Source organism: Poecilia reticulata, chromosome 5 (genome assembly GCF_904066995.2).
Source record: "Poecilia reticulata chromosome 5, P_reticulata-male-v2, whole genome shotgun sequence".
NCBI lineage: Eukaryota > Metazoa > Chordata > Actinopteri > Cyprinodontiformes > Poeciliidae > Poecilia > Poecilia reticulata.
This window is the reverse complement of record NC_088834.1, coordinates 1,070,959-1,094,824: the sequence shown is the minus strand read 5'-3', so window position 1 is coordinate 1,094,824 and position 23,866 is coordinate 1,070,959. Positions and strand designations below refer to the sequence as shown.

The following is a 23,866-nucleotide window of genomic DNA, read 5'->3' as shown; positions in this document are numbered from 1 at the left end:
AGGTCTGAGCGCTGAGCTCACTTGTCATGAATCATTTGGTCAGCAGCGACCGAAACGCCGCCAACCCCTCCACCTCCTCCTGCGCATCATCCTGCCCTTCATTTCCCTCATTTTCCATCCTGCCTTCCCCGCTCTGCTTCCAGACTCACCCTTAGTCCACACATATGGGAGAACAAATATGTTTATGCATTTTAGCTTTTCATCCACAAAAAACTGTTTAACATCACCAACACGGCAAAATGGAGATTTGAGAAAACTCTCTGGTTGTGTTTAGCGTGTGCACAGAGATTGAGTCCCACATTTTACAATCTGCAACAAATTATGCGCCAAAATGTCCACATAACCTGCTTTATGTTTAAATAACTTTAGATTATAACAAACGATTTTAAAGTAGTTCAGTTTATGTATCTGTCCACACAAATGAACCTCATGGTTCATGTTCAGTTCCTAACAGGAAGTCATGATTATTATGAAGCATCTGATTGGCTCACACCGCCCCCTGTGGGTTTGGCATGTGTAAGACAAAACTCAGGGGCGTCGTTAGTGGCAAACCAACTAACTAAATATTTAGCTTGCTAACAATTAGCTAACTATTAGCTTAAACTAAATATTTAGCTTGCTAACTACATATTAGCTAACTAAATATTAGCTTAAACTAAACATTTAACTTGCTAACTAAATATTAGCTAAAACTAAATATTTAGTTAGCTAATATTTAGCTTGCTAACTAAATATTAGCTAACTAAATATTAGCTCAAACTAAATATTTAGCTTGCTAACTAAATATTAGCTCAAACTAAATATTTAGCTTGCTAACTGAATATTAGCGAACTAAATATTAGCTTAAACTAAATATTTAACTTGCTAACTAAATATTATCTTAAACTAAATATTTAGCTTGCTAACTAAATATTAGCTCAAACTAAATATTTAGCTTGCTAACTAAATATTATCTAACTAAATATTTAGTTTGCTAACTAAATATTAGCTCAAACTAAATATTTAGCTTGCTAACTGAATATTAGCGAACTAAATATTAGCTTAAACTAAATATTTAACTTGCTAACTAAATATTATCTTAAACTAAATATTTAGCTTGCTAACTAAATATTAGCTCAAACTAAATATTTAGCTTGCTAACTAAATATTATCTAACTAAATATTTAGCTTGCTAACTAAATATTAGCTCAAACTAAATATTTAGCTTGCTAACTGAATATTAGCGAACTAAATATTAGCTTAAACTAAATATTTAACTTGCTAACTAAATATTATCTTAAACTAAATATTTAGCTTGCTAACTAAATATTAGCTCAAACTAAATATTTAACTTGCTAACTAAATATTATCTTAAACTAAATATTTAGCTTGCTAACTAAATATTAGCTCAAACTAAATATTTAGCTTGCTAACTGAATATTAGCTAACTAAATATTAGCTCAAACTAAATATTTAGCTTGCTAACTGAATATTAACTAACTAAATATTAGCTTAAACTAAATATTTAGCTTGCTAACTAAATATTAGCTCAAACTAAATATTTAGCTTGCTAACTGAATATTAGCTAACTAAATATTAGCTTAAACTAAATATTTAGCGTAAATCTAAACATTTTCTTCGGATAAAAACCCAAATTATTGCTGTTGCTCTTTGACCCAGCTGGACTCCCAGGCTGCTGCTGAAGAGACTCTCTGCTGTTTGGCAGCCGGTCAAACATTAAAGCAGCTTCAAGGTGAGACGGAAACCTTCTGGTGCTGAACGGTCATCGGTCAGCGCCTCAGTCTGAGTCTCAGCAAATTCACTTCATCCCGTTTATTTCTGTACAAAACGTCTCAAGGCAACAAACGTTTCATTGCAGCTGATCCCAGTTTTCAATCTGTGCATCAAGTTCAGTTTGTTTTTTTAGTTTCAGCATCGAGTCGCTAACTTGGTTCAGACTGAGACCGTCTCCAGGTGTTTATACTGTCATGGTGGCGCGTTTTCGGTTTCTGCTCTGCTTCCTTCAGTTAGCAGTTAGCTCACCATCACACACACACACACACACACACACACACACACACACCAGCACAGAGCTTTGGATTTAAGGGACCACCAAGATGCCGCCTAGAAAACAATCAGCTGAAGGAGAACCACAGAGGGCAGGTGGAGGGCCACACAAGATGGCCGCTCCTCTGTCCCACCGCCGCGCAGAGACACGTTCACACACCGCGACCTTCACACACAGATAGAAGCCATTCCTTCACTGGAAACACACACACACACACACACACACACACACGCACACACACACACACACACACACACACACACACACACACACAGTATGTGTTTCTGTCTTCACAACAACTTTGGTTTGTAATTAATTACGTTTTAGTTTAACTGTATATCAGCAAAATAAGCAACATTTTCAGTTCAAAAACCTTTTTGCTGCTAAATTACTTGATAAACAGACGCGACAGAAAAGATATTTACAGATTTTAATCTGTTGTTTGAAAAACTCCAGATCGTAGCAACGTCCCAGTTAGTGAACAAAGACCAGCGATTCATGTTTGGGTCATTTTATATACAACACTGACCACTGATTGGTCAGACATCGTAACATATTTACTGACTTTTCCATCTTTTTGGAACATTTTAATAATAAATATCAGCGTCCAGCAAGAACAGCTGGAGTTTAAGACTCATGGTCTCAGTGTTACATTCCCTGTAGCTCTGGTTCTGGTTCTGGTTCTGGTTCTGCTGGAGGTGTTCTCCTGGTAAAAGACAGTCCTTCCTTTCCACTGTCGCCCCGTGCTTTGACGCAGTCTGCACTTCTTTCTGACATTTTAACGTTTCCTGCCCAGCAGAGAGAATTGAAACTTTACCTGTGAAGCCATTAGAGATCATTTTGGCTTCATCTCAGGTTTAACGGAAATAAGGAAAGTTTGGATGAAGGTTTCCAAGAGACAGAAGGAGAAATGAGGGAAAACAGAAAACCGGATTCTCTCTGACATCCAACCCAGTGGGTCCAAACTGGACTCCATTTAATGGACCTGAACAGAACCATGTTACAGTCATGTATCTTGTAAAGACCTGATGCTACATGAACTGAATGGAGGATCTTTGCTCCTGGCGGTTCAGCCAATCAGGGCACAGGGAGACGAACGGCGCTCCTGGATTGGCTGCTTTTCCCGGCAGCACAGCGTCAGCCAGCGCTCGGTTCCCCAGCTTCCCAAACGGTTTTCCTCTGAACGCCTCGGAGCCAGGCGAGCGCCGCTCTGGGTCCCGGTCGGACGGGGAGTCACGGCGCCGCTCCCAGGCCTTTGCTGATGACAGTCTGCTCATCTCTGGGAGATAATGGACCATGAACAGTGCTGAGTGGAAGCCGGTGCTGGAAGGAAGGACCGGGTTCTGCCAGCACAGTAATGAAACCGCTGATTAAATGAGTCATAAAAAATAATTCTGCTAATGATTTCTGCTAAAAGCTCAACATTGGAGGAGCCGCAGCGACATTAGTGATGTGGGATGATGTCCAGCAGATGCTTAAATAATCAGAGGAAGCAGAAAGTCTCCATCTGATCAGCCAAACATGCAGATGCTGCAGCTGCTGCTCATCCCGGATGAGTCCCATCGTCACATTCGTCGCTGCCCTTGACACAGATACCGGCTCTTCTCCTCCAGGAGGATTATTTTTGGCTGGCGCCGGCCGGGCGTGTTGGAGGGACAGCGGACCGCGGGCTGGTTCTGAACACATCCAGGTCCAAACAGCTGGTTGCTTTTCTAACTGATGAGCTTTAAGTCTAGGGAACTCATTTATTTCAGTCTTTTTACAGATTTCAAAATAAAAGAAAAACAAACAAAAAACACAAAATACAGAAATAGATAATGTTCATAAAATACCTGTGAATGGCAAAAACACAAAGTGTGGATTGAAAAAGTGATAAAAGTCCGAACAGCAGAATCTTTCCTCTATTTAATGATTTAACTAAATACTTAGATCCAAATTAAATATTATTTTCCAACTACATTTTTAGTTCCAAATTAAATATTTATTTTTTGAACTAAATATTTACTTTGCTAACAAAATAATTAGCTACCAAACCAGATATTAATTTGTGAATTAAATATTCGGTTTGTCACTGTGATATTTCTGAATATCACCCCTGATGCTTTTACTCTGACATGAACTGGAATATTGCTGTTTATTCTGTCTTTGCTTTGTGTTTTTAACAAACTTCGCCTCGTTTGGGTCTCCGTACAGAAACTCCTCCTGTTTTTCATTCAGCTGCTGTAAAGTTAAAGTCCAACCGGCTCACCTGGCGCCAGCAGAAACGCTCCAGTAAACTCATCAGGTTCTCGTTTCCTCCACCAGAGGTCGCGACCTCTCGGTGTTTCTGCTGGGCTGCTCGGTTCTGTTCGGGTTCCCATCGTCTCTGTTTCCTCACTAACTCCATTTCCTGCGCTCTGCCGGGTCACCTGTCGCCTTTACGGGTCACATGACTTCACCTGAACAAGCCAGGAAGGATTTCTTTAAAGTAACTTTTTGGAGTTTCTTTATTAGCGTCTGCCGACTCTGCTGATGCGAACCGGGCCCAGAGGTTCTTCACAAACTCTGTAATTGTTTAACCAAACGGGAACCAGCAGAGTGATTGGGTTTGATGAGCTGTGACGGAGCGGGGCGCTGGGCTCGGCTTAATTCGTCTGCTGGGGTCGAGACAACCCAGATAAAACAAGATAAAAACAAGATAAAAAGCAGAAACTGCTCAAACATTCACAAAACACTGAAAACAACAATAATTTGAATTAAATAAAAAACATTTTTTCTGTTTCTTTGTGTTTAAATCTCATTTTTCACGCAGAAAGAGAAGAAAACATCTTTACGCCGTTTTTCTGATTCACTTCGTTGGAGGTCCAACGTTTCCGCCGTGATGAGAAAAGATGAAACCTGAGTAAATACTGAAAATACGATTTATTTAGAAGGAAAGGAAATATTTCCAAACCAACCGAGTGAAAAAGTAAGTACACCCTGAATGAAGCAATGAGGCTTACATCGTTGCAGATGAACTTTGACCCTCTCTGCTCTGCTGAACAGTCTAACCAGGTCATCCAGATACTGAAGCAGAAAAGCAGGCCCAGACCATCATACTGCCACCACCGTGTTTCACTGCTGTTGCTCTGAAATGCTGCAGATGTAACGGGACCAGAACCTTCCTGGAAGGCCCAGTTGGTCCCATCAGTCCCATTATATTATATTATATTATATTATATTATATTATATTATATTATATTATATTATATTTTCCACAAGCGTTTGAGATCCTCAAGATGATTTCTGTTAAATGTGAGACGGGCCTCCATGTTCTTTTGGGTCAGCAGTGGTTCTGGAGTTTAGTCCAGTCTCTCTTTCTCATTGTTGAATCATGACCTTTGACCTTAACAGAAGTGATTTGTGACCCTTTCCAGAGCGGAGGTGAAGCGGATCCAGGTCCAGTTTGTTACTTTCTGAAGCTTTTCTAGCCTACTTCATGTTGTGAGACGGGCTCTATTTAAATGATCGGTGACATCCTTAAATGTTCGTTAAATGTGGTTATGTATATTTCCTTATTTTGGATGGTTTGGCATTACTTGTGTAGAAAATAAACTGAACTATTGTGAGTTTCCCAGCGGAATGACATTAATGGCGGTGTAATGCTAAATATTGCCACTGGGGGCAGCACGCCGGTGTCGTCTCCCCTCAGACTGACAGAGAAGAAGCAGGAAACGCACCACTTGTTGCCGATCTCATCATTTTCCCAGCTTTTTACAGGTTTGTGGATTATTTAACCTGAAAATATGTTTTATTTACAGCTTCCGTGTCATTTTACAGTGTATCAGCCAACGGTTTGTTTGTAAAATGGCGTTTTGAATGTATCGTGCGCGGAATGCTATTGTTTTGAGTGTGTATGCTAACATGGCTAACCATGTGTTTTAATCCTGCTTTATTTCACTGCTCGGAAAAACAGTCAGTTTTTACTGGTTGTTGCGCTAGAGCAGTGGTGGGAAGTAACGAAGTACAAGTACTTCTTTACTGTACTTAAGAACAGTTTTCGTGTATCTGTACTTTACTTAAGTAGATTTAATAATGGGTACTTTCTACTTTTACTCCACTACATTTTACAGTAATTATCTGTACTTTCTACTTCACTACATTTCTACAAAACTGTCGCGTTACTCGTTACATCCAAGTCGCATTGAGCTTTTTTTCCGTTAAAATGTGAAGTTCAGGGATTTAAGGTGGCGCCGTAAAATCCCAGCAATAACGTGACGTAGTGTCTGTTGTCACCCATCGGCTCCACCTTTACTCGCACGCGGAGCTCCAGACATGCGCAGTGGTTTCCTCTGAGCGGGAGGAGATGTCTGTTTAATCGATATTAGCTGCATAAATCTTAAGATATGGCGACATGTAAAATCAGCAGCGCTTCACTTTCACAGACGGTGGAACTTCGTCCAACTTTTAGCGTCACTTGGAAGGAAAGTTTAAAGAAAAGTAAGATCTGTGGAGGTGATGCTAGCTAAGTTAGCTGTACAGAGACACATGTTGCATCTGCGATGAAAAACAGTTGTCACTCATGCGCTGAATTACTGTGTGGAGGTTTTGACTGAGGTGTCGCATATATGGGACAACGCTGTGACCAAAGTCTGCAATATAGTGATTTGACATTCAGGAACGATCCGATTCTTCTGGACGGATCTTTACTAAGTCCTAAAGGACTGAAGCCTCACTGAGAGCCGTTCTTTGTTCTTGTGTACACTGCAGTATATATATATATATATATATGTGTGTGTGTGTGTCTACTGTCTTATTTTATGCGGTTTAGCTAATATTCACCGTGAATCCAGACCCCATCACAAATTAAGCAGATAAATGCATCTACATTTTTCTCCGTAGTGACAAAAACCGCTAATTGAGGCCCCAATAACTTTTAATAAATTAAATTAAGCGACTTCACTTAAATTAGCATCACTTCACCCGCTGGGGTCTGAACGCACTTCCTCCTGGTTCCCATCTGGAGACAAATCTGCGCTAATTCATCAGTCAGTTGGGTCTGTCTGGTCCAAACAGATCAACTGAACTCTGTGAGGGTTGGACCCTGCGCGGTCCGGTTTGCGCTTTTACCGGGATTTATTTTAATTTTTTATTTTGTTGCGTGGTTTCGCTTCTCTGAAACGGACCGATGTTACACCTGCAGCGCTCCTCCAGAACGCCGCTCTCCTCGGTACCGAAGGCTCCATCCGTGTAGCCGAGTGGCGAGGCGTCGTTTCGCAGTGGCCACCAGGGGGAGCTGTGTGCGCCGGCTCGTTAGAGAACGGGGTGAAAACCGTTAGACCGGTAGAAGCAGCTCTGTCCTGCTAGCTACGGTGCTAACGGGCCTAACGGTTTTCTGCCGTCCTCAACAGAAGATTTCTGAGACAATCTGTGGAGCTGGTTCGGGCTCCGTGAGGAACTGCGGGGCTTGGTAGGTCTTGGCATGTTGTGAGTTTCTGTTGAATGATGTCTGGTTCTAGTTAAACAATGATCTGTTGTGTACAGGGCCAGTCAGGGTGAATGGCCCGTTGCCTTCCGACATTTTGAGTTGTAAGCAAAGTTTACTGTGAGTATTTTGAGATGTTACACTAGGTTGATCATATTGTAAGAAGTCTGTGTGATTTTATTTCTTTTTTTATAGAAGCGAGCCTGCTTCAGTTGTTTATGCACTCAGTAAAAAAAAGGAGATTTATTTGATTCCTGCTATTAAAGTAGCTGACACTGTAAGATCTTTACCCAAAATTTACTGTTCTGTCCAAATTAATTTAACAATACTCTTCTTCTATTGGAGTATTGGGGAAATAAAACCCCCATTTATAACTTTGTGTCTGGGTTCATTTTACCAGGCTACATCCGCTTCAAACATTTATCTCTATATTGGAAGATAAATGTTTTAAAACCACGTGTCATGTTATGTTGCAGTTGATGGTCAAATATTTTCTCATAACAACCAAACCAGTATTTTTGCTTTATGTGTGGAAATTTTTCCCCAGACATGTTTGCTAATAATCAATGAAAATATCACATTTAAAAACGGTAATTTTTGCTTGTACGTGCATATTTTTTGTTATGGACGAAATGGCACTGATCTTTTGTACTCTCCTGATAACATTTATAGGAATTAGACTAAATTTCTTGACTCCGCGGACTCGTGATGATCGTCACGGCGTGTTTGAACGGGGAAGAAGTAGATCTGAACACCGGGCTCCTTACAGGCTGATGCAAGCTGATTGAGGGAGCTGTCAGCTTAACGCTATGATAGAAAAACGGAAAATAACCGGATATTTTCCTGATATGTCGTCAAGCTCAATAGTTTTTTTAAAATTATGGAACACGCCAAGTGTCAATTTTCTCATTTTGATGGGGAATATTAGCAACGATTAGCCAGATTTACCAAGCTAGCCCTCATAAATGCTCACATACGGAAGGAGGAAATATAGAGATGTCAGAGCTTTAAATCTGTTTTATTTTTCTGTTTAAAGACTGACTGATCCATTTGTTTAATTTCTTATATCATCAGATTATTTCACATAACATTTTATATTATAAATGAAATATTCCACCAGTGGAACTAGTTTTAAGCAATATTAAGGAATTATTTAGAATAAGTAATTAATTAAAATGGATTTTAAACACAGAAATATTCCAATTATGGGACGGCTGAACAATATTACAATATCATGAAATAAGCATCTTATTTTAGTCTGTATCAATACTTATTTATTAGTGTTTCTGTTTTAAATATTTGGAATACTTTCCTATTTTATCCATAGTTTTCATGCCACAGTGTTTTTTAAATTATTATTATTCTTTTATTTCTAAGGAATGTATGATTTATATATATATATATATCCATCCATCCATTTTCTTCCGCTTATCCGGGGTCGGGTCGCGGGGGCAGCAGCTTCAGAAGGGAGGCCCAGACTTCCCTCCCAGCCACTTCTTCCAGCTCCTCCGGGGGAATCCCAAGGCGTTCCCAGGCCAGCCGAGAGACGTAATCCCTCCAGCGTGTCCTGGGTCTCCCCTCCTCCCAGTGGGACGTGCCCGGAACTCCTCACCAGGGAGGCGTCCAGGAGGCATCCTGACCAGATGCCCGAGCCTCAACTGGCTCCTCTCGACATGGAGGAGCAGCGGCTCTACTCTGAGTCCCTCCTGGATGACCGAGCTTCTCTCTCTAAGGGAGAGCCCAGCCACCCTGCGGAGGAGGAAACCCATTTCGGCAGCTTGTACCCGTGATCTCGTTCTTTCGGTCATGACCCAAAGCTCATGACCATAGATGAGGGTGGGAACGTAGATCGACCGGTAAATCGAGAGCTTCGCTTTTTGGCTCAGCTCTCTCTTCACCACGACGGACCGGTACAGCGCCCGCTTCACAGTAGACGCTGCCCCAATCCGCCTGTCGATCTCCCGTTCCCTTCTTCCCTCATTCGTGAACAAGATCCCCAGATACTTAAACTCCTCCACTTGAGGCAGGACGACCCCCCTGACCCGGAGAAGGCACTCTACCCTTTTCCGGCTCAAGACCATGGCCTCGGATTTGGAGGCACTGAGCCTCATCCCGGCCGCTTCACACTCGGCCGCGAACCGCTCCAGTGAGAGCTGCAGATCACGTTCCGATGAAGCCAACAGGACCACATCATCCGCAAAAAGCAGAGATGCGATCCTAAGGCCACCAAAACGGATCCCCTCATCACCTCGGCTGGTCAGAGATTCTGTCCATAAAAGTAATGAACAGAATCGGTGACAAAGGGCAGCCTTGGCGGAGTCCAACTCTCACCAGAAACGAGCCCGACTTACTGCCGGCAATGAGGACCAGACTCTGACACTGATCATACAGGGACCTGACAGCCCATATCAAAGGGCCCGGTACCCCATACTCCCGGAGTACCCCCCACAGGGCCCCCCTAGGGACACGGTCGAACGCCTTCTCCAAGTCCACAAAACACATGTATGTATGTATATATATATATATATATATATATATGAGGCTTGGGCATCTGGTCAGGATGCCTCCTGGACGCCTCCCTGGTGAGGTGTTCACGTCCCACCGGGAGCAGGGGAGACCCAGGACACGCAGGAGGGACGATGTCTCTCAGCTGGCCTGGGAACGCCTTGGGGTTCCTGGAGGAGCTGGAAGAAGTGGCTGGGGAGGGAAGTCTGTGCCTCCCTTCTGAAGCTGCTGGCCCTGCGACCCGACCCCGGATAAGCGGCAGAAAATGGATGGATGGATGGATGGAATGTATTCAGCCATAAAGTTTGTTTTTATTCAAACTTCAGCAGTTTTCTAGTTGTTCTGCTGAGGCAGTGACATCAATTATTTGTGACATCACACAAATTGATGTCACAAAGAGAATTGATGTCACTCTTGTGGAGCAAGAGAGACATCACAAAGCTGCACGGTCACAACCATCGCAGAAGTCCTCAAGGGAAACATTGAGCAGTTTTTTTGGATTTTTCTAGATAAAAAAGATCAACAATGAGTCAAAGTCCGCCGTCGTCTTCTGGTTACCAGAATGAGACACAACAGACTTCTGCTAGAAAGACACAGAAGTTCCAAGACATCTTGAAATCAGTCAGCCAGATGTCTATTGAAAGACAAACTCTGGTCAACGCAAATGAGGAGCTTAAAACTCAGCTTACGAACACAGAACAAGCTGCACTTGAAAAAGATGAGCTGCTTCTGGCAAAAGACAGGCTTCTTCTGGAGAAAGAAGAAGAATTGAAAAAACTGTTTGACGTAATCAGAACGTTAAAGGAGGATAACACCATCCTCGAACAAAGAAACCAGGCCCTGGAGCAGGAGAACGCTGCCCTGAAGCTGCAAAGCACCGCCCTGGAGCACAAAAACAGCAGGCTAGTGGAGAAAACCATCAGCTTGGAACAGGATAAAGCCACATTGGATCAGAAAAGCACTGAATTGGAGCAAGAAAACACCACCCTGGACCAGAGAACCACAGCCTTGGAGCTGAGAAACATCGATGTAGAGCTGAGATGCATCACGTTGGAGCAGAATAGAAACAGACTGCAACGGAGAAACATCACCCTGGACAGGAACCACACCGCATTGGAGCAGATGTACATCAATATGGAAGAGAATTGTAACACCCTGCAGGAGCAAAACGTCGCCCTGAATATAACTTCCCAAGTCCTGCTGCAGACAAGCAGGAACTTTGAGCAGCAAAACCATGACCTGTGGCTTGAAGTGGATCAGTTGAACCAAACAGAGGAACAGCAGAACCAAAGGGGTGGAACAGCTGCACCAAATGCTGAGGGACGAAGAGGAGCAGCAGAACCAGCAGCTATCAGAAGAGGACACCGACACGTCAGAAGAGGATCCGTCAGAAGAGGACACCGACACATCAGAAGAGGACACCGACAAAAACAGCCAGTCGGTTTCAGACCAGCCACAGGAGCAGCCATCTATAGTAAGACGTGTGGTCAGAGGCTTCACCAGTGCACTTCTGAAAATATATCAATCATTCAATCTCAGGCACTGGATTGAATCCTGGTACTTCTAAATACAGAAGTGTCATGAGGGCTCCAAGCTTCTTGATTGTCAATGAAAGAAAAACTTGAGGACAACAGGACTGCAGTGTCAGGAGAGCTTGAGGATCGCAGGACTGTGGTGCTATTGGAACTTGGTTGTGTTTCCCGTCGGTCTCCCGGCTGACCTCCAGGGCTTCGTTGTGTTTCCTGTCGGTCTCCCGGCTGACCTCCAGGGCTTCGTTGTGTCTCCCGTCGGTCTCCCGGCTGACCTCCAGGGCTTCGTTGTGTCTCCCGTCGGTCTCCCGGCTGACCTCCAGGGCTTCGTTGTGTCTCCCGTCGGTCTCCCGACTGACCTCCAGGGCTTAGTTGTGTGTCCCGTCGGTCTCCCGACTGACCTCCAGGGCTTCGTTGTGTCTCCCGTCGGTCTCTCGACTGACCTCCAGGACTTCGTTGTGTCTCCCGTCGGTCTCCCGGCTGACCTCCAGGGCTTCGTTGTGTCTCCCGTTGGTCTCCCGGCTGACCTCCAGGGCTTCGTTCTGTTTCCCGTCGGTCTCCCGGCTGACCTCCAGGGCTTCATAGCAAGTCCTGCTGGTCTCCGGGCTGACCTCTAGGGTTTCATAGCAAGTCCTGCTGGTCTCCGGGCTGACCTCCAGGATTTCATAGCAAGTCCTGCAGGTCTCCGGGCTGACCTCCAGGGTTTCATAGCAAGTCCTGTCGGTCTCCCGGCTGACCTCCAGGGCTTCATTGTGTGACCTGTCGGTCTCCCAGGCGACCTCCAGGGCTTCGTTGTGTGTCTTGTCGGTCTCCCGGCCGACCTCCAGGGCTTCGTTGTGTGTCTTGTCGGTCTCCCGGCCGACCTCCAGGGCTTCGTTGTGTGTCCTGTCGGTCTCCCGGCTGACCTCCAGGGCTTCGTTGTGTGTCCCGTTGGTCTCCCGGCTGACCTCCAGGGCTTCGTTGTGTGTCCTGTCGGTCTCCCGGCTGACCTCCAGGGCTTAGTTGTGTGTCCCGTTGGTCTCCCGGCTGACCTCCAGGGTTTCGATGTGTGTCCTGTCGGTCTCCCGGCTGACCTCCAGGGCTTAGTTGTGTGTCCCGTTGGTCTCCCGGCTGACCTCCAGGGCTTCGTTGTGTGTCCTGTCGGTCTCCCGGCTGACCTCCAGGGCTTAGTTGTGTGTCCCGTTGGTCTCCCGGCTGACCTCCAGGGCTTCGTTGTGTGTCCTCTCGGTCTCCCGGCCGACCTCCAGGGCTTCGTTGTGTGTCCTGTCGGTCTCCCGGCTGACCTCCAGGGCTTCGATGTGTGTCCTGTCGGTCTCCCGGCTGACCTCCAGGGCTTCGTTGTGTGTCCTGTAGGTCTCCCGGCTGACCTCCAGGGTTTCGTTGTGTGTCCTGTTGGTCTCCCGGCTGACCTCCAGGGCTTCGATGTGTGTCTTGTAGGTCTCCCGGCTGACCTCCAGGGTTTCGTTGTGTGTCTTGTAGGTCTTCCGGCTGACCTCCAGGGTTTCGTTGTGTGTCCTGTTGGTCTCCCGGCTGACCTCCAGGGCTTCGATGTGTGTCCTGTCGGTCTCCCGGCTGACCTCCAGGGCTTCGTTGTGTGTCTTGTAGGTCTCCCGGCTGACCTCCAGGGTTTCGTTGTGTGTCCTGTTGGTCTCCCGGCTGACCTCCAGGGTTTCGTTGTGTGTCCTGTTGGTCTCCCGGCTGACCTCCAGGGTTTCGTTGTGTGTCCTGTCGGTCTCCCGGCTGACCTCCAGGGTTTCGTTGTGTGTCCTGTTGGTCTCCCGGCTGACCTCCAGGGTTTCGATGTGTTTCCTGTCGGTCTCCTGGCTGACCTCCAGGGCTTCGTTGTGTGTCCTGTTGGTCTCCCGGCTGACCTCCAGGGTTTCGATGTGTTTCCTGTCGGTCTCCCGGCTGACCTCCAGGGTTTCGATGTGTTTCCTGTCGGTCTCCCGGCTGACCTCCAGGGCTCCTTGGCGAGTCCCGTTGGTCTCCCGGCTGACCTTCAGGGTTTTGTTTTGTGACCCGTCAGCCTCCGGAGCCTCGTCATGGGTCCCATCGGCCTCCCGGTTCCTGCTCTGCCACAGGCAGGTACTTGCTCCACTACTTGTGTCGCAGGTCCCATCGACCTCCCAGCCAGACTCAGGAGGTCGACTGGGAGGTCGACAGGACCTGCGACAAGGCTCAAGAGGTCAGTCAGGATGGGACACATCCCCAGCGTCCCCATGGTTCCCACTCTGCTGCCAATGTCCACCAAGGCTGCTGTTCACCAGCATCGTCCTCCGATTCTTTGTGTTCCTTAGTTGTTTCCATTTAATTCTGCCTTGTTTTCCACTTCTGTTCTTCATTGGTGATTCTAGTTATATTTACTTCTTGTGTCTAGTTATTTTCCTTTGTTACAGTTAAATTAGATTCCTTTAGTCTCCTTAGTCCTTTGTGTTTGTATTTTGGTTGTTTTCCCTTGTGTAATCTTCCCCCCTTTCTCTATCCCTTCAGTCTGCTTCCACTCCCTCTACTCACACCTGCTCACCCACCCACGTCCCGCACAGTATGGAGGACCAGAACTGACATCGTAATAATAAATGAAAGAATACATATATAAATTAAATAATATATTTTGATAAGAATTAAAAGCAGATAAATATATATCCAACATATATAAATAAAAGAATAAATACAAAAACAAAAGTAGAAATATATCCTATATAATAAAATAATCTATATATAAATTAAATAATATATTTTGATAAGAAATAAAAGCATAAATATATACTTTGAATTTTTTACTTCTCCCCTTTCTGCTCGCTGTTTTTCCCTTTGCTGTATTTATTGCTGTATTATGTGCCGTTTTATTTGCTCGCTGCATCTCTGCTGCATCGTTATGTTAACGAGGTGGGCTGCCTTCTATGTCCAGCTCTATGGACCTTGAAGTGGTTCCAGTTTCTCCCGATGGCCAACCTGTTGAAACTGGCAGATTTTAAATACCTTGGGTCGTTCCTGGACGTCAGCTCAACTTTGCTGAAAACATTTTGTAGAACTGATCTCAGAGACTCTACCTTTTAAGAAGACTTGGTGATCTAGGGGTGACCCAACTGGACTCTAGTTATGTATGCTATGTCCTATGTGTTGAATTTGGAAAAAAAGATGATTTTATTTATCACTACAGAAGGGTTCAGTGAATATGAATCTGATGGGTTCGGTACCTGAAACAAGGTTAAGAACCGCTGGACTAAAGGCCATCAGTTGAACAACCATGTCTATTATAATAACAGTTGCAAGCCAGTTAAACTGAGTGAGATTTGTAGATTCTGCCATCTGAACTTTCAGCATATTGTCCACAGAGCATTTGGACTGTGAAAAGAAAACTATTTTGTTGAAACTTTGGTTTGTGACCAGCATATTTTAATACTAACTGGGGACTCGAGGTGAAATGGGCAGAATGAAACATGTTGATGTTAATCAGATGAAGCAGGAAGTTCAGCACTTGTTTTATCATTTTCTCTGTTCTGTACAGAACAACTTGTAACCTGCTGACCTGTAACAATTTGTGAATGCCAGGCAGAGATCTGGGAAACGAACCACGACGTAGCAAGGTGGATGATTCTGTTTTCCCAGAAGCAGGAGGTTTGCTTTGTCAGCCTGCTTCATGCTGTCAGACGGGTTCTGCTTGAACGAAGTGATTCAGTTCAGCAGCTGTTGGTGTGCAGAGCGGCTGCGTTTCATTAAAAGTATAAATGTGGGCTGTGTGCCGGGTGTTCTGGTTCTGCAGCGTTCATGAATCCGGCGGCTCATTAACAGGATGTTTACCTGTTCGCTGAACGTGCAGCGGAACGGCGAGGCGTCACTTTCCACAATGGAAACGGAGACATTAGCGCTGCTGAAGACATTTTGTTTTAATCAGTGGCTCTGCTGATGCTTCAAACACTGAGAGAATCCAACCGGATGTTTCTGCAGGAGTAACGGCTCTGTCAAAGTAACGACGATAAATAATCATAAAGCCTTCAGCTGCTGCTGTCAGCAAACCTTTAGAGTAGATCTGCTGTTTGTCAGGAATCAGGTTGGATCCAGTCTGGAGAGCCTCTTCATCACCAGCATCTTCATCATCTGCTCTGTCAAACTCCAACTTTACCCAAAGTTCACGTTATTGTGTAGATGGATGAATTATTATTATTATTACAGTAAATGCTGTTTGAAACGTCACGTTTGTCCATTTTATAAACTAATTCTTTAACTGGCTTCACTTTCAAAACGCTTCTGGGTCTGCAGAGATAAATGTTCACACCATTCAGTGGATTTTATGTTTTATTTGTGGCTCATTTCTCATGTGAAGAATAAACAGATTTTGTTGTCAGTGAATCTGAATCAGTTCAAACTGATGAAGTCCAGATTCATCATCATTACGTCTTTTTTTTGGGCCTGTTTTCATATTTTTACTGTTTTCAGTTTCATCATCATTTTCTCTTTTGCAGTTTTAGTTTTGTGTTTCTAGATTATTGAGATGGTTGGATAAAATGTTTTAGATTAATTTAGTCATTAACTTCATGTAGTTTAACTACCAACTCTGGTTATTTGCTCAGTAATAATAATAAAATAAATTACTGCATTTATTAATAATTATTATTATTCACAGCCAATCATAGCAAAGCGTTTATTATAAAAATAAAAAATCTTGGTTCATTTTTGACCGGAGCATTAATTTCTGATCATTCAGCTAAAATACTGAGTTTAAACAGTCAGGAGAAGACTGATGAAGATGATGATGAAGATGATGATGGTGGTGATGATGATGGTGGTGATGATGATGGTGATGGTGGTGATGATGATGGTGGTGATGATGATGATGGTGGTGATGAAGATGATGATTGTGGTGATGAAGATGGTGGTGATGATGATGATGGTGATGATGATGATGGTGGTGATGATGATGATGATGGTGGTGATGAAGATGATGATTGTGGTGATGAAGATGGTGGTGATGATGATGATGGTGGTGATGATGATGATGATGGTGGTGATGAAGATGATGATGGTGGTGATGAAGATGATGATGATGGTGGTGATGAAGATGATGGTGATGAAGATGATGATGATGGTGGTGATGAAGATGATGATGATGGTGATGATGATGATGGTGATGAAGATGATGATGATGGTGGTGATGAAGATGGTGGTGATGAAGATGATGATGATGATGGTGGTGAAGATGATGATGGTGGTGATGAAGATGATGATGATGATGGTGGTGATGAAGATGATGGTGATGAAGATGATGGTGGTGATGAAGATGGTGGTGGTGATGATGATGGTGGTGATGAAGATGATGGTGAGGAAGATGATGATTGTGGTGATGATGATGATGGTGGTGATGATGATGGTGGTGATGATGATGGTGGTGATGATGATGGTGGTGATGAAGATGATGATGGTGGTGATGATGATGATGATGATGGTGGTGATGATGATGATGATGATGGTGGTGATGAAGATGATGATGATGGTGGTGATGATGATGATGATGATGAAGGTGGTGTGGTGGTGATGAAGATGGTGGTGGTGATGATGATGATTGTGGTGATGAAGATGGTGGTGATGATGATGGTGGTGGTGATGAAGATGGTGGTGATGATGATGGTGGTGATGAAGATGGTGGTGATGAAGATGATGGTGGTGATGATGATGATGATGGTGGTGATGAAGATGATGATGGTGGTGATGAAGATGGTGGTGATGATGATGAAGGTGGTGGTGATGATGATGGTGGTGATGATGATGATTGTGGTGATGAAGATGATGATGATGGTGGTGATGAAGATGGTGGTGATGATGATGGTGGTGATGAAGATGATGATGGTGGTGATGAAGATGATGATGATTGTGGTGATGAAGATGATGATGATGGTGGTGATGATGATGGTGGTGATGATGATGATGGTGGTGATGATGATGATGATGGTGGTGATGAAGATGATGATTGTGGTGATGAAGATGATGATGATTGTGGTGATGAAGATGATGATGATGGTGGTGATAATGATGAAGATGGTGGTGATGATGATGGTGGTGATGAAGATGATGATGATGGTGGTGATGAAGATGATGATGATGGTGGTGATGAAGATGATGATGATGGTGATGATGATGATGGTGGTGATGATGATGATGATGATGGTGGTGATGAAGATGGTGGTGATGAAGATGATGGTGGTGATGATGATGATGATGGTGGTGACGAAGATGATGGTGATGAAGGTGATGATGATGATGGTGGTGATGATGATGAAGATGGTGGTGATGAAGATGATGGTGGTGAAGATGATGATTGTGGTGATGAAGATGGTGGTGATGAAGATGATGGTGATGAAGATGATGATTGTGGTGATGAAGATGGTGATGATGATGATTGTGGTGATGAAGATGGTGGTGATGAAGATGATGGTGGTGAAGATGATGATGGTGGTGATGGAGATAATGATTGTGGTGATGAAGATGGTAGTGATGAAGATGAAGGTGGTGAAGATGATGATTGTGGTGATGAAGATGGTAGTGATGATGATGATGATGGTGGTGATGAAGATGATGATGATGATTGTGGTGATGAAGATGGTGGTGATGAAGATGATGATGGTGGTGATGAAGATGGTGGTGATGATGATGATGATGGTGGTGATGATGATGGTGGTGATGAAGATGATGATGATGGTGGTGATGAAGATGATGGTGATGAAGATGATGATGATGGTGGTGATGAAGATGGTGGTGATGAAGATGATGATGGTGGTGATGATGATGATGATGATGATGATGGTGGTGATGAAGATGGTGGTGATGAAGATGATGATGTGGTGATGAAGATGGTGGTGATGAAGATGATGATGGTGGTGATGATGATGGTGGTGATGATGATGGTGGTGATGAAGATGGTGGTGATGAAGATGATGATGATGGTGGTGATGAAGATGATGATGGTGGTGATGAAGGTGATGATGATGATGATGATGATGATGGTGGTGATGATGATGATGGTGGTGATGAAGATGATGATGAAGATGATGGTGACACCTGGCTGTCATCATCACCATCTTCATCATCAAACTCACTTATTTCTCTCATAATCAGTAAAATTCCTGCAGGATGAAAATCATCTTCCATCAAAAATCTGAACAATTTAAAAAAAAGTTCTGGATTCGAGATTCTGCAAAAAAAAATGAATAAATTTCCTCTTTATGCCTCATAATTAGTTAAATGTTTAACGTTGAGGTGAGGATTTATCTGGAAAGCGAATGGTTCATTCGTTCATCCAGAGAGCAGCCAGCAATAATGGATTCATGAAAACATGAAGAACTCGTCGCGTTGTTGGGATCGGCTCCGGCTCGTCTTCACGTTCCTGAAGCAGCAGCGAAACCCAGCGGCTGCTCTGCCGTGTCAGAGGTCAAAGTAGCACCAGTAATTCATTTAGATGCTAATGTAATGGCTGCTTCCTGTGACCCGGCGCTCTGACACGACCCCGTTCTGCCGGCGGTGACCTCCCTGCCGGTCCAGATCCGACTCAACCCGCCGCGCAGGGAGAGGATGAGCGGACCGGACGCCTCTGGCATCAGCAGCGAGCCGCGGCGGCCGCAGGGTTTCCTGGATCAGGCTGAGGAGTCTGCCGAGGCGAAGAGGAACATCTGCTGCAGCTGGCTCCGCCCGCTCCGCCCGCCTTCACCGGCCGCCAGCGCTCACTGATACGTGGAGTTCCTCTCCTTCCCTGCAGGTGTCTCTGTGCTGCAGCTGCTGCTCTTGCCCCCGGCAGCATCGTCACGCGCTCAGCCATGTTTTCATCCTTCCCCTCCTGCAGAGTTCTTCTCTTTCACCAAATCCTGCATTTCAGCTCCTCAGTTACTTGGAGCAAACCGAGCTTTTGATTAAATTCACTGAAACTTTCAGAAGAAACTGAAAACATTTTTCAACCCTTATGGTTCAGATTTACTCTGAGAGACGCAGCGACCTGCAGAAGAAACGGCAAACCAAGTCATGCAATAACTACCGACGTTGTTCACCACAGATCAGCCAACATCATGTAAGATTGTTTCCCTCCTGATGGTCCGGTCGACCCGGTTCTACTGGAACCAGAACATCTGCTCCAGCTGCACCTTCTGAGTCAAACCAGCCTGTTCCCCTCCTGGCCTGTGGGGGCGCTGCACCAAGAACCACTGAAGGAAACGACACAAAAACCTCTGAAGACGCTGAGAGCAACTTCCTTCTTCACCAGATGGAAACAAGATGGAGGATTTTAGCGGTGGAGGATTTCTCTTTAGGCTAAAGACCAGGAGCCATTTCTGCTGCTAGCGCTAGGCTAGCATGTTAGCTTTGGTTGGATTTACCCAGAATGCCCTGCACTGTAGTCCACTTCCTGCTGTTGGAGCGGTCTCTGGTCCGCTTGGCGTTCACATTCAAACCAATCAGAGTTCACTTCAACCGAACCCGGATGAGATCTGGAGGACCAGAGGTCAGAGGTCGATTAGCGTTCACACCTCACAACCGAACCGGAGTTAATAGGCAAATGAGCTGGAGTCGGATTAAAGCGAACTGGACCTGGCTGGTGGGAATCAGCCATCTGCAGCTGTAGTCCATCCTGCTCCAACTCTGAAGCCTTAATTGCCTCCTTTGCAAGTCAGCAGTTCGTTGTGTTGGTTCAGGAATGAATCTGATCTTAAAGGGACAGTAACACCAGGAGGCGCTAAGCGAAAAATAATCTGATTCTCTCACAGAACTGGAAGCTGAACATGTTTAATGTCTCATGGCCTCCTGCTCCCAGAGCCGCCGCCAACTGTCTGCAGGCGAATTCAGAGTGTGCTTCAGCATGTTCACACACACACACACACACACACTGCCATTCAGAGCCCAGGTAAAAACGGTGACATCAGAGGTCACGGTTCACGACTTTCATTTCACCTCTGAGCAAAGCATCATGGGACTCAACAGAGGAGTTTAAATGCACATAGAAATAATATGTAGGAACATTTTTCCAGATTCTCTTCATGTTAGATTTGATTAATTTCAGGTCTTTCAAATATCTGGGCTTTGGTTTTTCTCAAATGTGAAAACATTAAAACTATTTGTTTTTTGTTGTGTGTTGTAATTCAGACTTCTTACAGGATTTAATGTTGGTGACAAACTTCATGGTGAGAGACTTTAACTGTCTCCATCCTCAGACCTGATGCTGAACGTATTGAATAATATTTCCTCATAATCCTGACAGCATTTTGAATTGAGAGGCTCAGAGTAACATTTAAAATAAAAATGTGAATAAATCCATCAGAGGACGGATTGATCTCTCCACTGGTCATCATTTGGTAAATGATGAGGATCTGAGCGGCTCTGGAAAACGTTCCAGACGTTTCCTGCTGCCGATTCGCCGTGGAGCTCGGCTGCTGAAGAGACGGGTTCTGGTTTTATTCCCAGTACAGAACAAGAACATCAGGAATAAAACGAACCCACTGCGTTTGTCAGCAGCTTCGGTTTCATTAGGAGGCAAATTAAACCATTTACATTTATTGACTGTAAACCTGATTAAAGGCTCATTCAGGAACTTTTTCATCGTTTCTTCGTTGAAGTTTCTCACTGAAAGTCCAACAAAGCGATGAAACATCAGAGGGTTGATGCAGACCAAGTTCGGTCATTTTGTGTTGTAAGAAAAGGTTTGGTTTTCTGTGCATTTCTGTTATGATCTGTTAAACTCAGGTTTCTTTAAATGCGTTTCACTTTGCAGAACGTTAAACAATGGAAGTAAATAAATGTTGATGTTCTGCATCGTTTCTAAACCATCTGCACCGGAAACCTCAGTAAAACTTTTTCTGTTTGGTTCTGGTTCTCATCGCAGCTTCAGCTGCTCCGTCTTCTCATTTCATCTGAGTCAGGCCGACTTTTCCTCTCCGCCGTTTGATTCTCTCTGAATAATCCTGACCGAAAGGCGTCGGCGCCTCTGAGGGGCAGATTACAGTGTGAGATCCAGGAATTACACCCCACCGCTCCGCGTAAAACCTCCAGGGGAAAGACTGAGGCGGCAGGAGGAGGCTGGAGCTGCTGCTGCAGCTCTGCTGCGTCCGGCGCGTTGGGATGCAGTCGCTCCGAACGCTGCAGATTCTGATCCGGAGCGGTGAAGCGTCACAGACAGTAGATTTTTGGTTTTCCGCCTCTATAAAGGTTTTCTCACTGGTTGCTGCTCACATCAAAACTTTGGTCATTAACTTTCACATCTGGAGACGTTTAGAAAGTCTCAGAATAAAACCAAGTCCATAACGTGGTTTAGAAGCTGCTGAGGACTGAAACACAGACAAATGAGTAAAAGTCTGAGCTGGGTCTGATTCTGGAGAACCAGAACCGGACCTTTGCTGTGATTCTAAGCAGATCAGTTCCGATATTTTACTAAAATCCGATTCATTTCTGCCTGGTCGTTGGTTCTGCAGCCGGACGTGAGCAGGAAAACGTCACGGCGCTTATCCAGCATCAGAGGATCTCTGGAAACCAAAGATGTTTCCTGGAAGTGAAGAAAGTGAAGCATGAGTTTTAATGTGTTCATATTTTCACCCTCTCATCATGATCTAGTTTCTGAACCCCAGTCATCCGTCCAGGAGGAAACGAAGGCGTAGATCCGGTTGGACTGGAGCAACGTGTGAATCAGCAGATGAACTGAAACGGTTCCAGTCCAACGGGGTAAACGGGTCGGGCCGCCGCGGCGCTTTATCCCAATCACCAGTCAGTTGCTCCCAGGACGTCCGTCTGATGGTCCAATGAGCCGAAACATGAAAGCAGAATCAGCTGCTTTGTTTCCATGTCTCACAGATGAAGTGCTATAAAAGTTCAGGTGTTTATAAAAGCTCGATTCTACCTGGATGGACGGATCTCTGCTCCGTTTCTCTGTAGTTACCCGACAGATCCCAGCATTTATGTTCATGCAGTAACAAACGCTGATCTAGTTTTAAAATAATAAAACCGTTAAAAACATGGCTGCCTGTTTATGACACTTTCCTCTTCGGTTCTCTGAGCGTCTCGTTTTCATTCCAGGCTGACGGGAGAAACCAGAAATAAACAAGAAGCAATTAATGTGTGAAACTGCAGTGGAGTCACTTTGAACATCCGGTGTGTGTGGAAGGAGCTGCGGCCTCACATGCGCTGCAGCGTGTTGAGATGCTGCAGCGTGTTGAGATGCTGCAGTGTTGATATGCTGCAGCGTGTTGAGATGCTGCAGTGTTGAGATGCTGCAGTGTTGAGATGCTGCAGCGTGTTGAGATGCTGCAGTGTTGAGATGCTGCAGTGTTGAGATGCTGCAGCGTGTTGAGATGCTGCAGTGTTGAGATGCTGCAGCGTGTTGAGATGCTGCAGTGTTGAGATGCTGCAGTGTTGAGATGCTGCAGTGTTGAGATGCTGCAGTGTTGAGATGCTGCAGTGTTGAGATGCTGCTGCAGTGTTGAGATGCTGCAGCGTGTTGAGATGCTGCAGTGTTGAGATGCTGCAGCGTGTTGAGATGCTGCAGTGTTGAGATGCTGCTGCAGTGTTGAGATGCTGCAGCGTGTTGAGATGCTGAAGTGTTGAGATGCTGCAGTGTTGAGATGCTGCAGCGTGTTGAGGTGCTGCAGCGTGTTGAGATGCTGCAGTGTTGAGATGCTGCAGCGTGTTGAGATGCTGCAGCGTGTTGAGATGCTGCAGCGTGTTGAGATGCTGCAGCGCGTTGAGATGCTGCAGTGTTGAGATGCTGCAGTGTTGAGATGCTGCAGTGTTGAGATGCTGCAGCGTGTTGAGATGCTGCAGTGTTGAGATGCTGCAGTGTTGAGATGCTGCAGTGTTGAGGTGCTGCAGCGTGTTGAGGTGCTGCAGCGTGTTGAGATGCTGCAGTGTTGAGATGCTGCAGTGTTGAGATGCTGCAGCGTGTTGAGGTGCTGCAGCGTGTTGAGATGCTGCAGTGTTGAGATGCTGCAGCGTGTTGAGGTGCTGCAGCGTGTTGAGGTGCTGCAGCGTGTTGAGATGCTGCAGCGTGTTGAGATGCTGCAGTGTTGAGATGCTGCAGCGTGTTGAGATGCTGCAGCGTGTTGAGATGCTGCAGTGTTGAGATGCTGCAGCGTGTTGAGATGCTGCAGCGTGTTGAGATGCTGCAGTGTTGAGATGCTGCAGCGTGTTGAGATGCTGCAGTGTTGAGATGCTGCTGCAGTGTTGAGATGCTGCAGCGTGTTGAGATGCTGAAGTGTTGAGATGCTGCAGTGTTGAGATGCTGCAGCGTGTTGAGGTGCTGCAGCGTGTTGAGATGCTGCAGCGCGTTGGGATGATGCAGCGCGTTGAGATGCTGCAGTGTTGAGATGCTGCAGCGTGTTG

At 45.1% G+C, this 23,866-nt stretch overlaps 1 protein-coding gene and 1 long non-coding RNA gene across 3 annotated transcripts in view; both read left to right on the top strand.

Moving 5' to 3' along the window:
* LOC103464258 (uncharacterized) overlaps positions 1 to 23,866 on the top strand; it is a 43,058-nt gene that overhangs the window by 6,328 nt on the left and 12,864 nt on the right. The window contains exons 3-5 of one of the 2 annotated variants that reach the window (XR_014087471.1): positions 4,839 to 4,994; positions 5,072 to 5,785; positions 22,106 to 22,504. This is a non-coding gene — a long non-coding RNA (uncharacterized LOC103464258). Of the gene's footprint in view, positions 1 to 4,838; positions 4,995 to 5,071; positions 5,786 to 22,105; positions 22,505 to 23,866 lie in introns of those variants that run through there. The other variant, XR_533624.2, reaches the window with a different exon arrangement.
* Positions 10,108 to 14,212, top strand: LOC145551558 (uncharacterized). Its single transcript, XM_081606700.1, has 2 exons — positions 10,108 to 11,469; positions 14,015 to 14,212. Exons 1-2 carry the CDS (start codon positions 10,521 to 10,523, stop codon positions 14,092 to 14,094), a joined length of 1,029 nt encoding a protein of 342 aa, XP_081462826.1. The 5' UTR covers positions 10,108 to 10,520; the 3' UTR covers positions 14,095 to 14,212.

What these genes read in the sequence shown, in the direction of transcription:
- LOC145551558 (XM_081606700.1), top strand. Translation starts at nt 10,521, where the DNA reads ATGAGTCAAAGTCCGCCGTCGTCTTCTGGTTACCAGAATGAGACACAA. An exon ending in CACAGGAGCAGCCATCTATA is followed by an intron (nt 11,470 to 14,014) that starts GTAAGACGTGTG and finishes CTATCCCTTCAG; the next exon opens with TCTGCTTCCACTCCCTCTAC.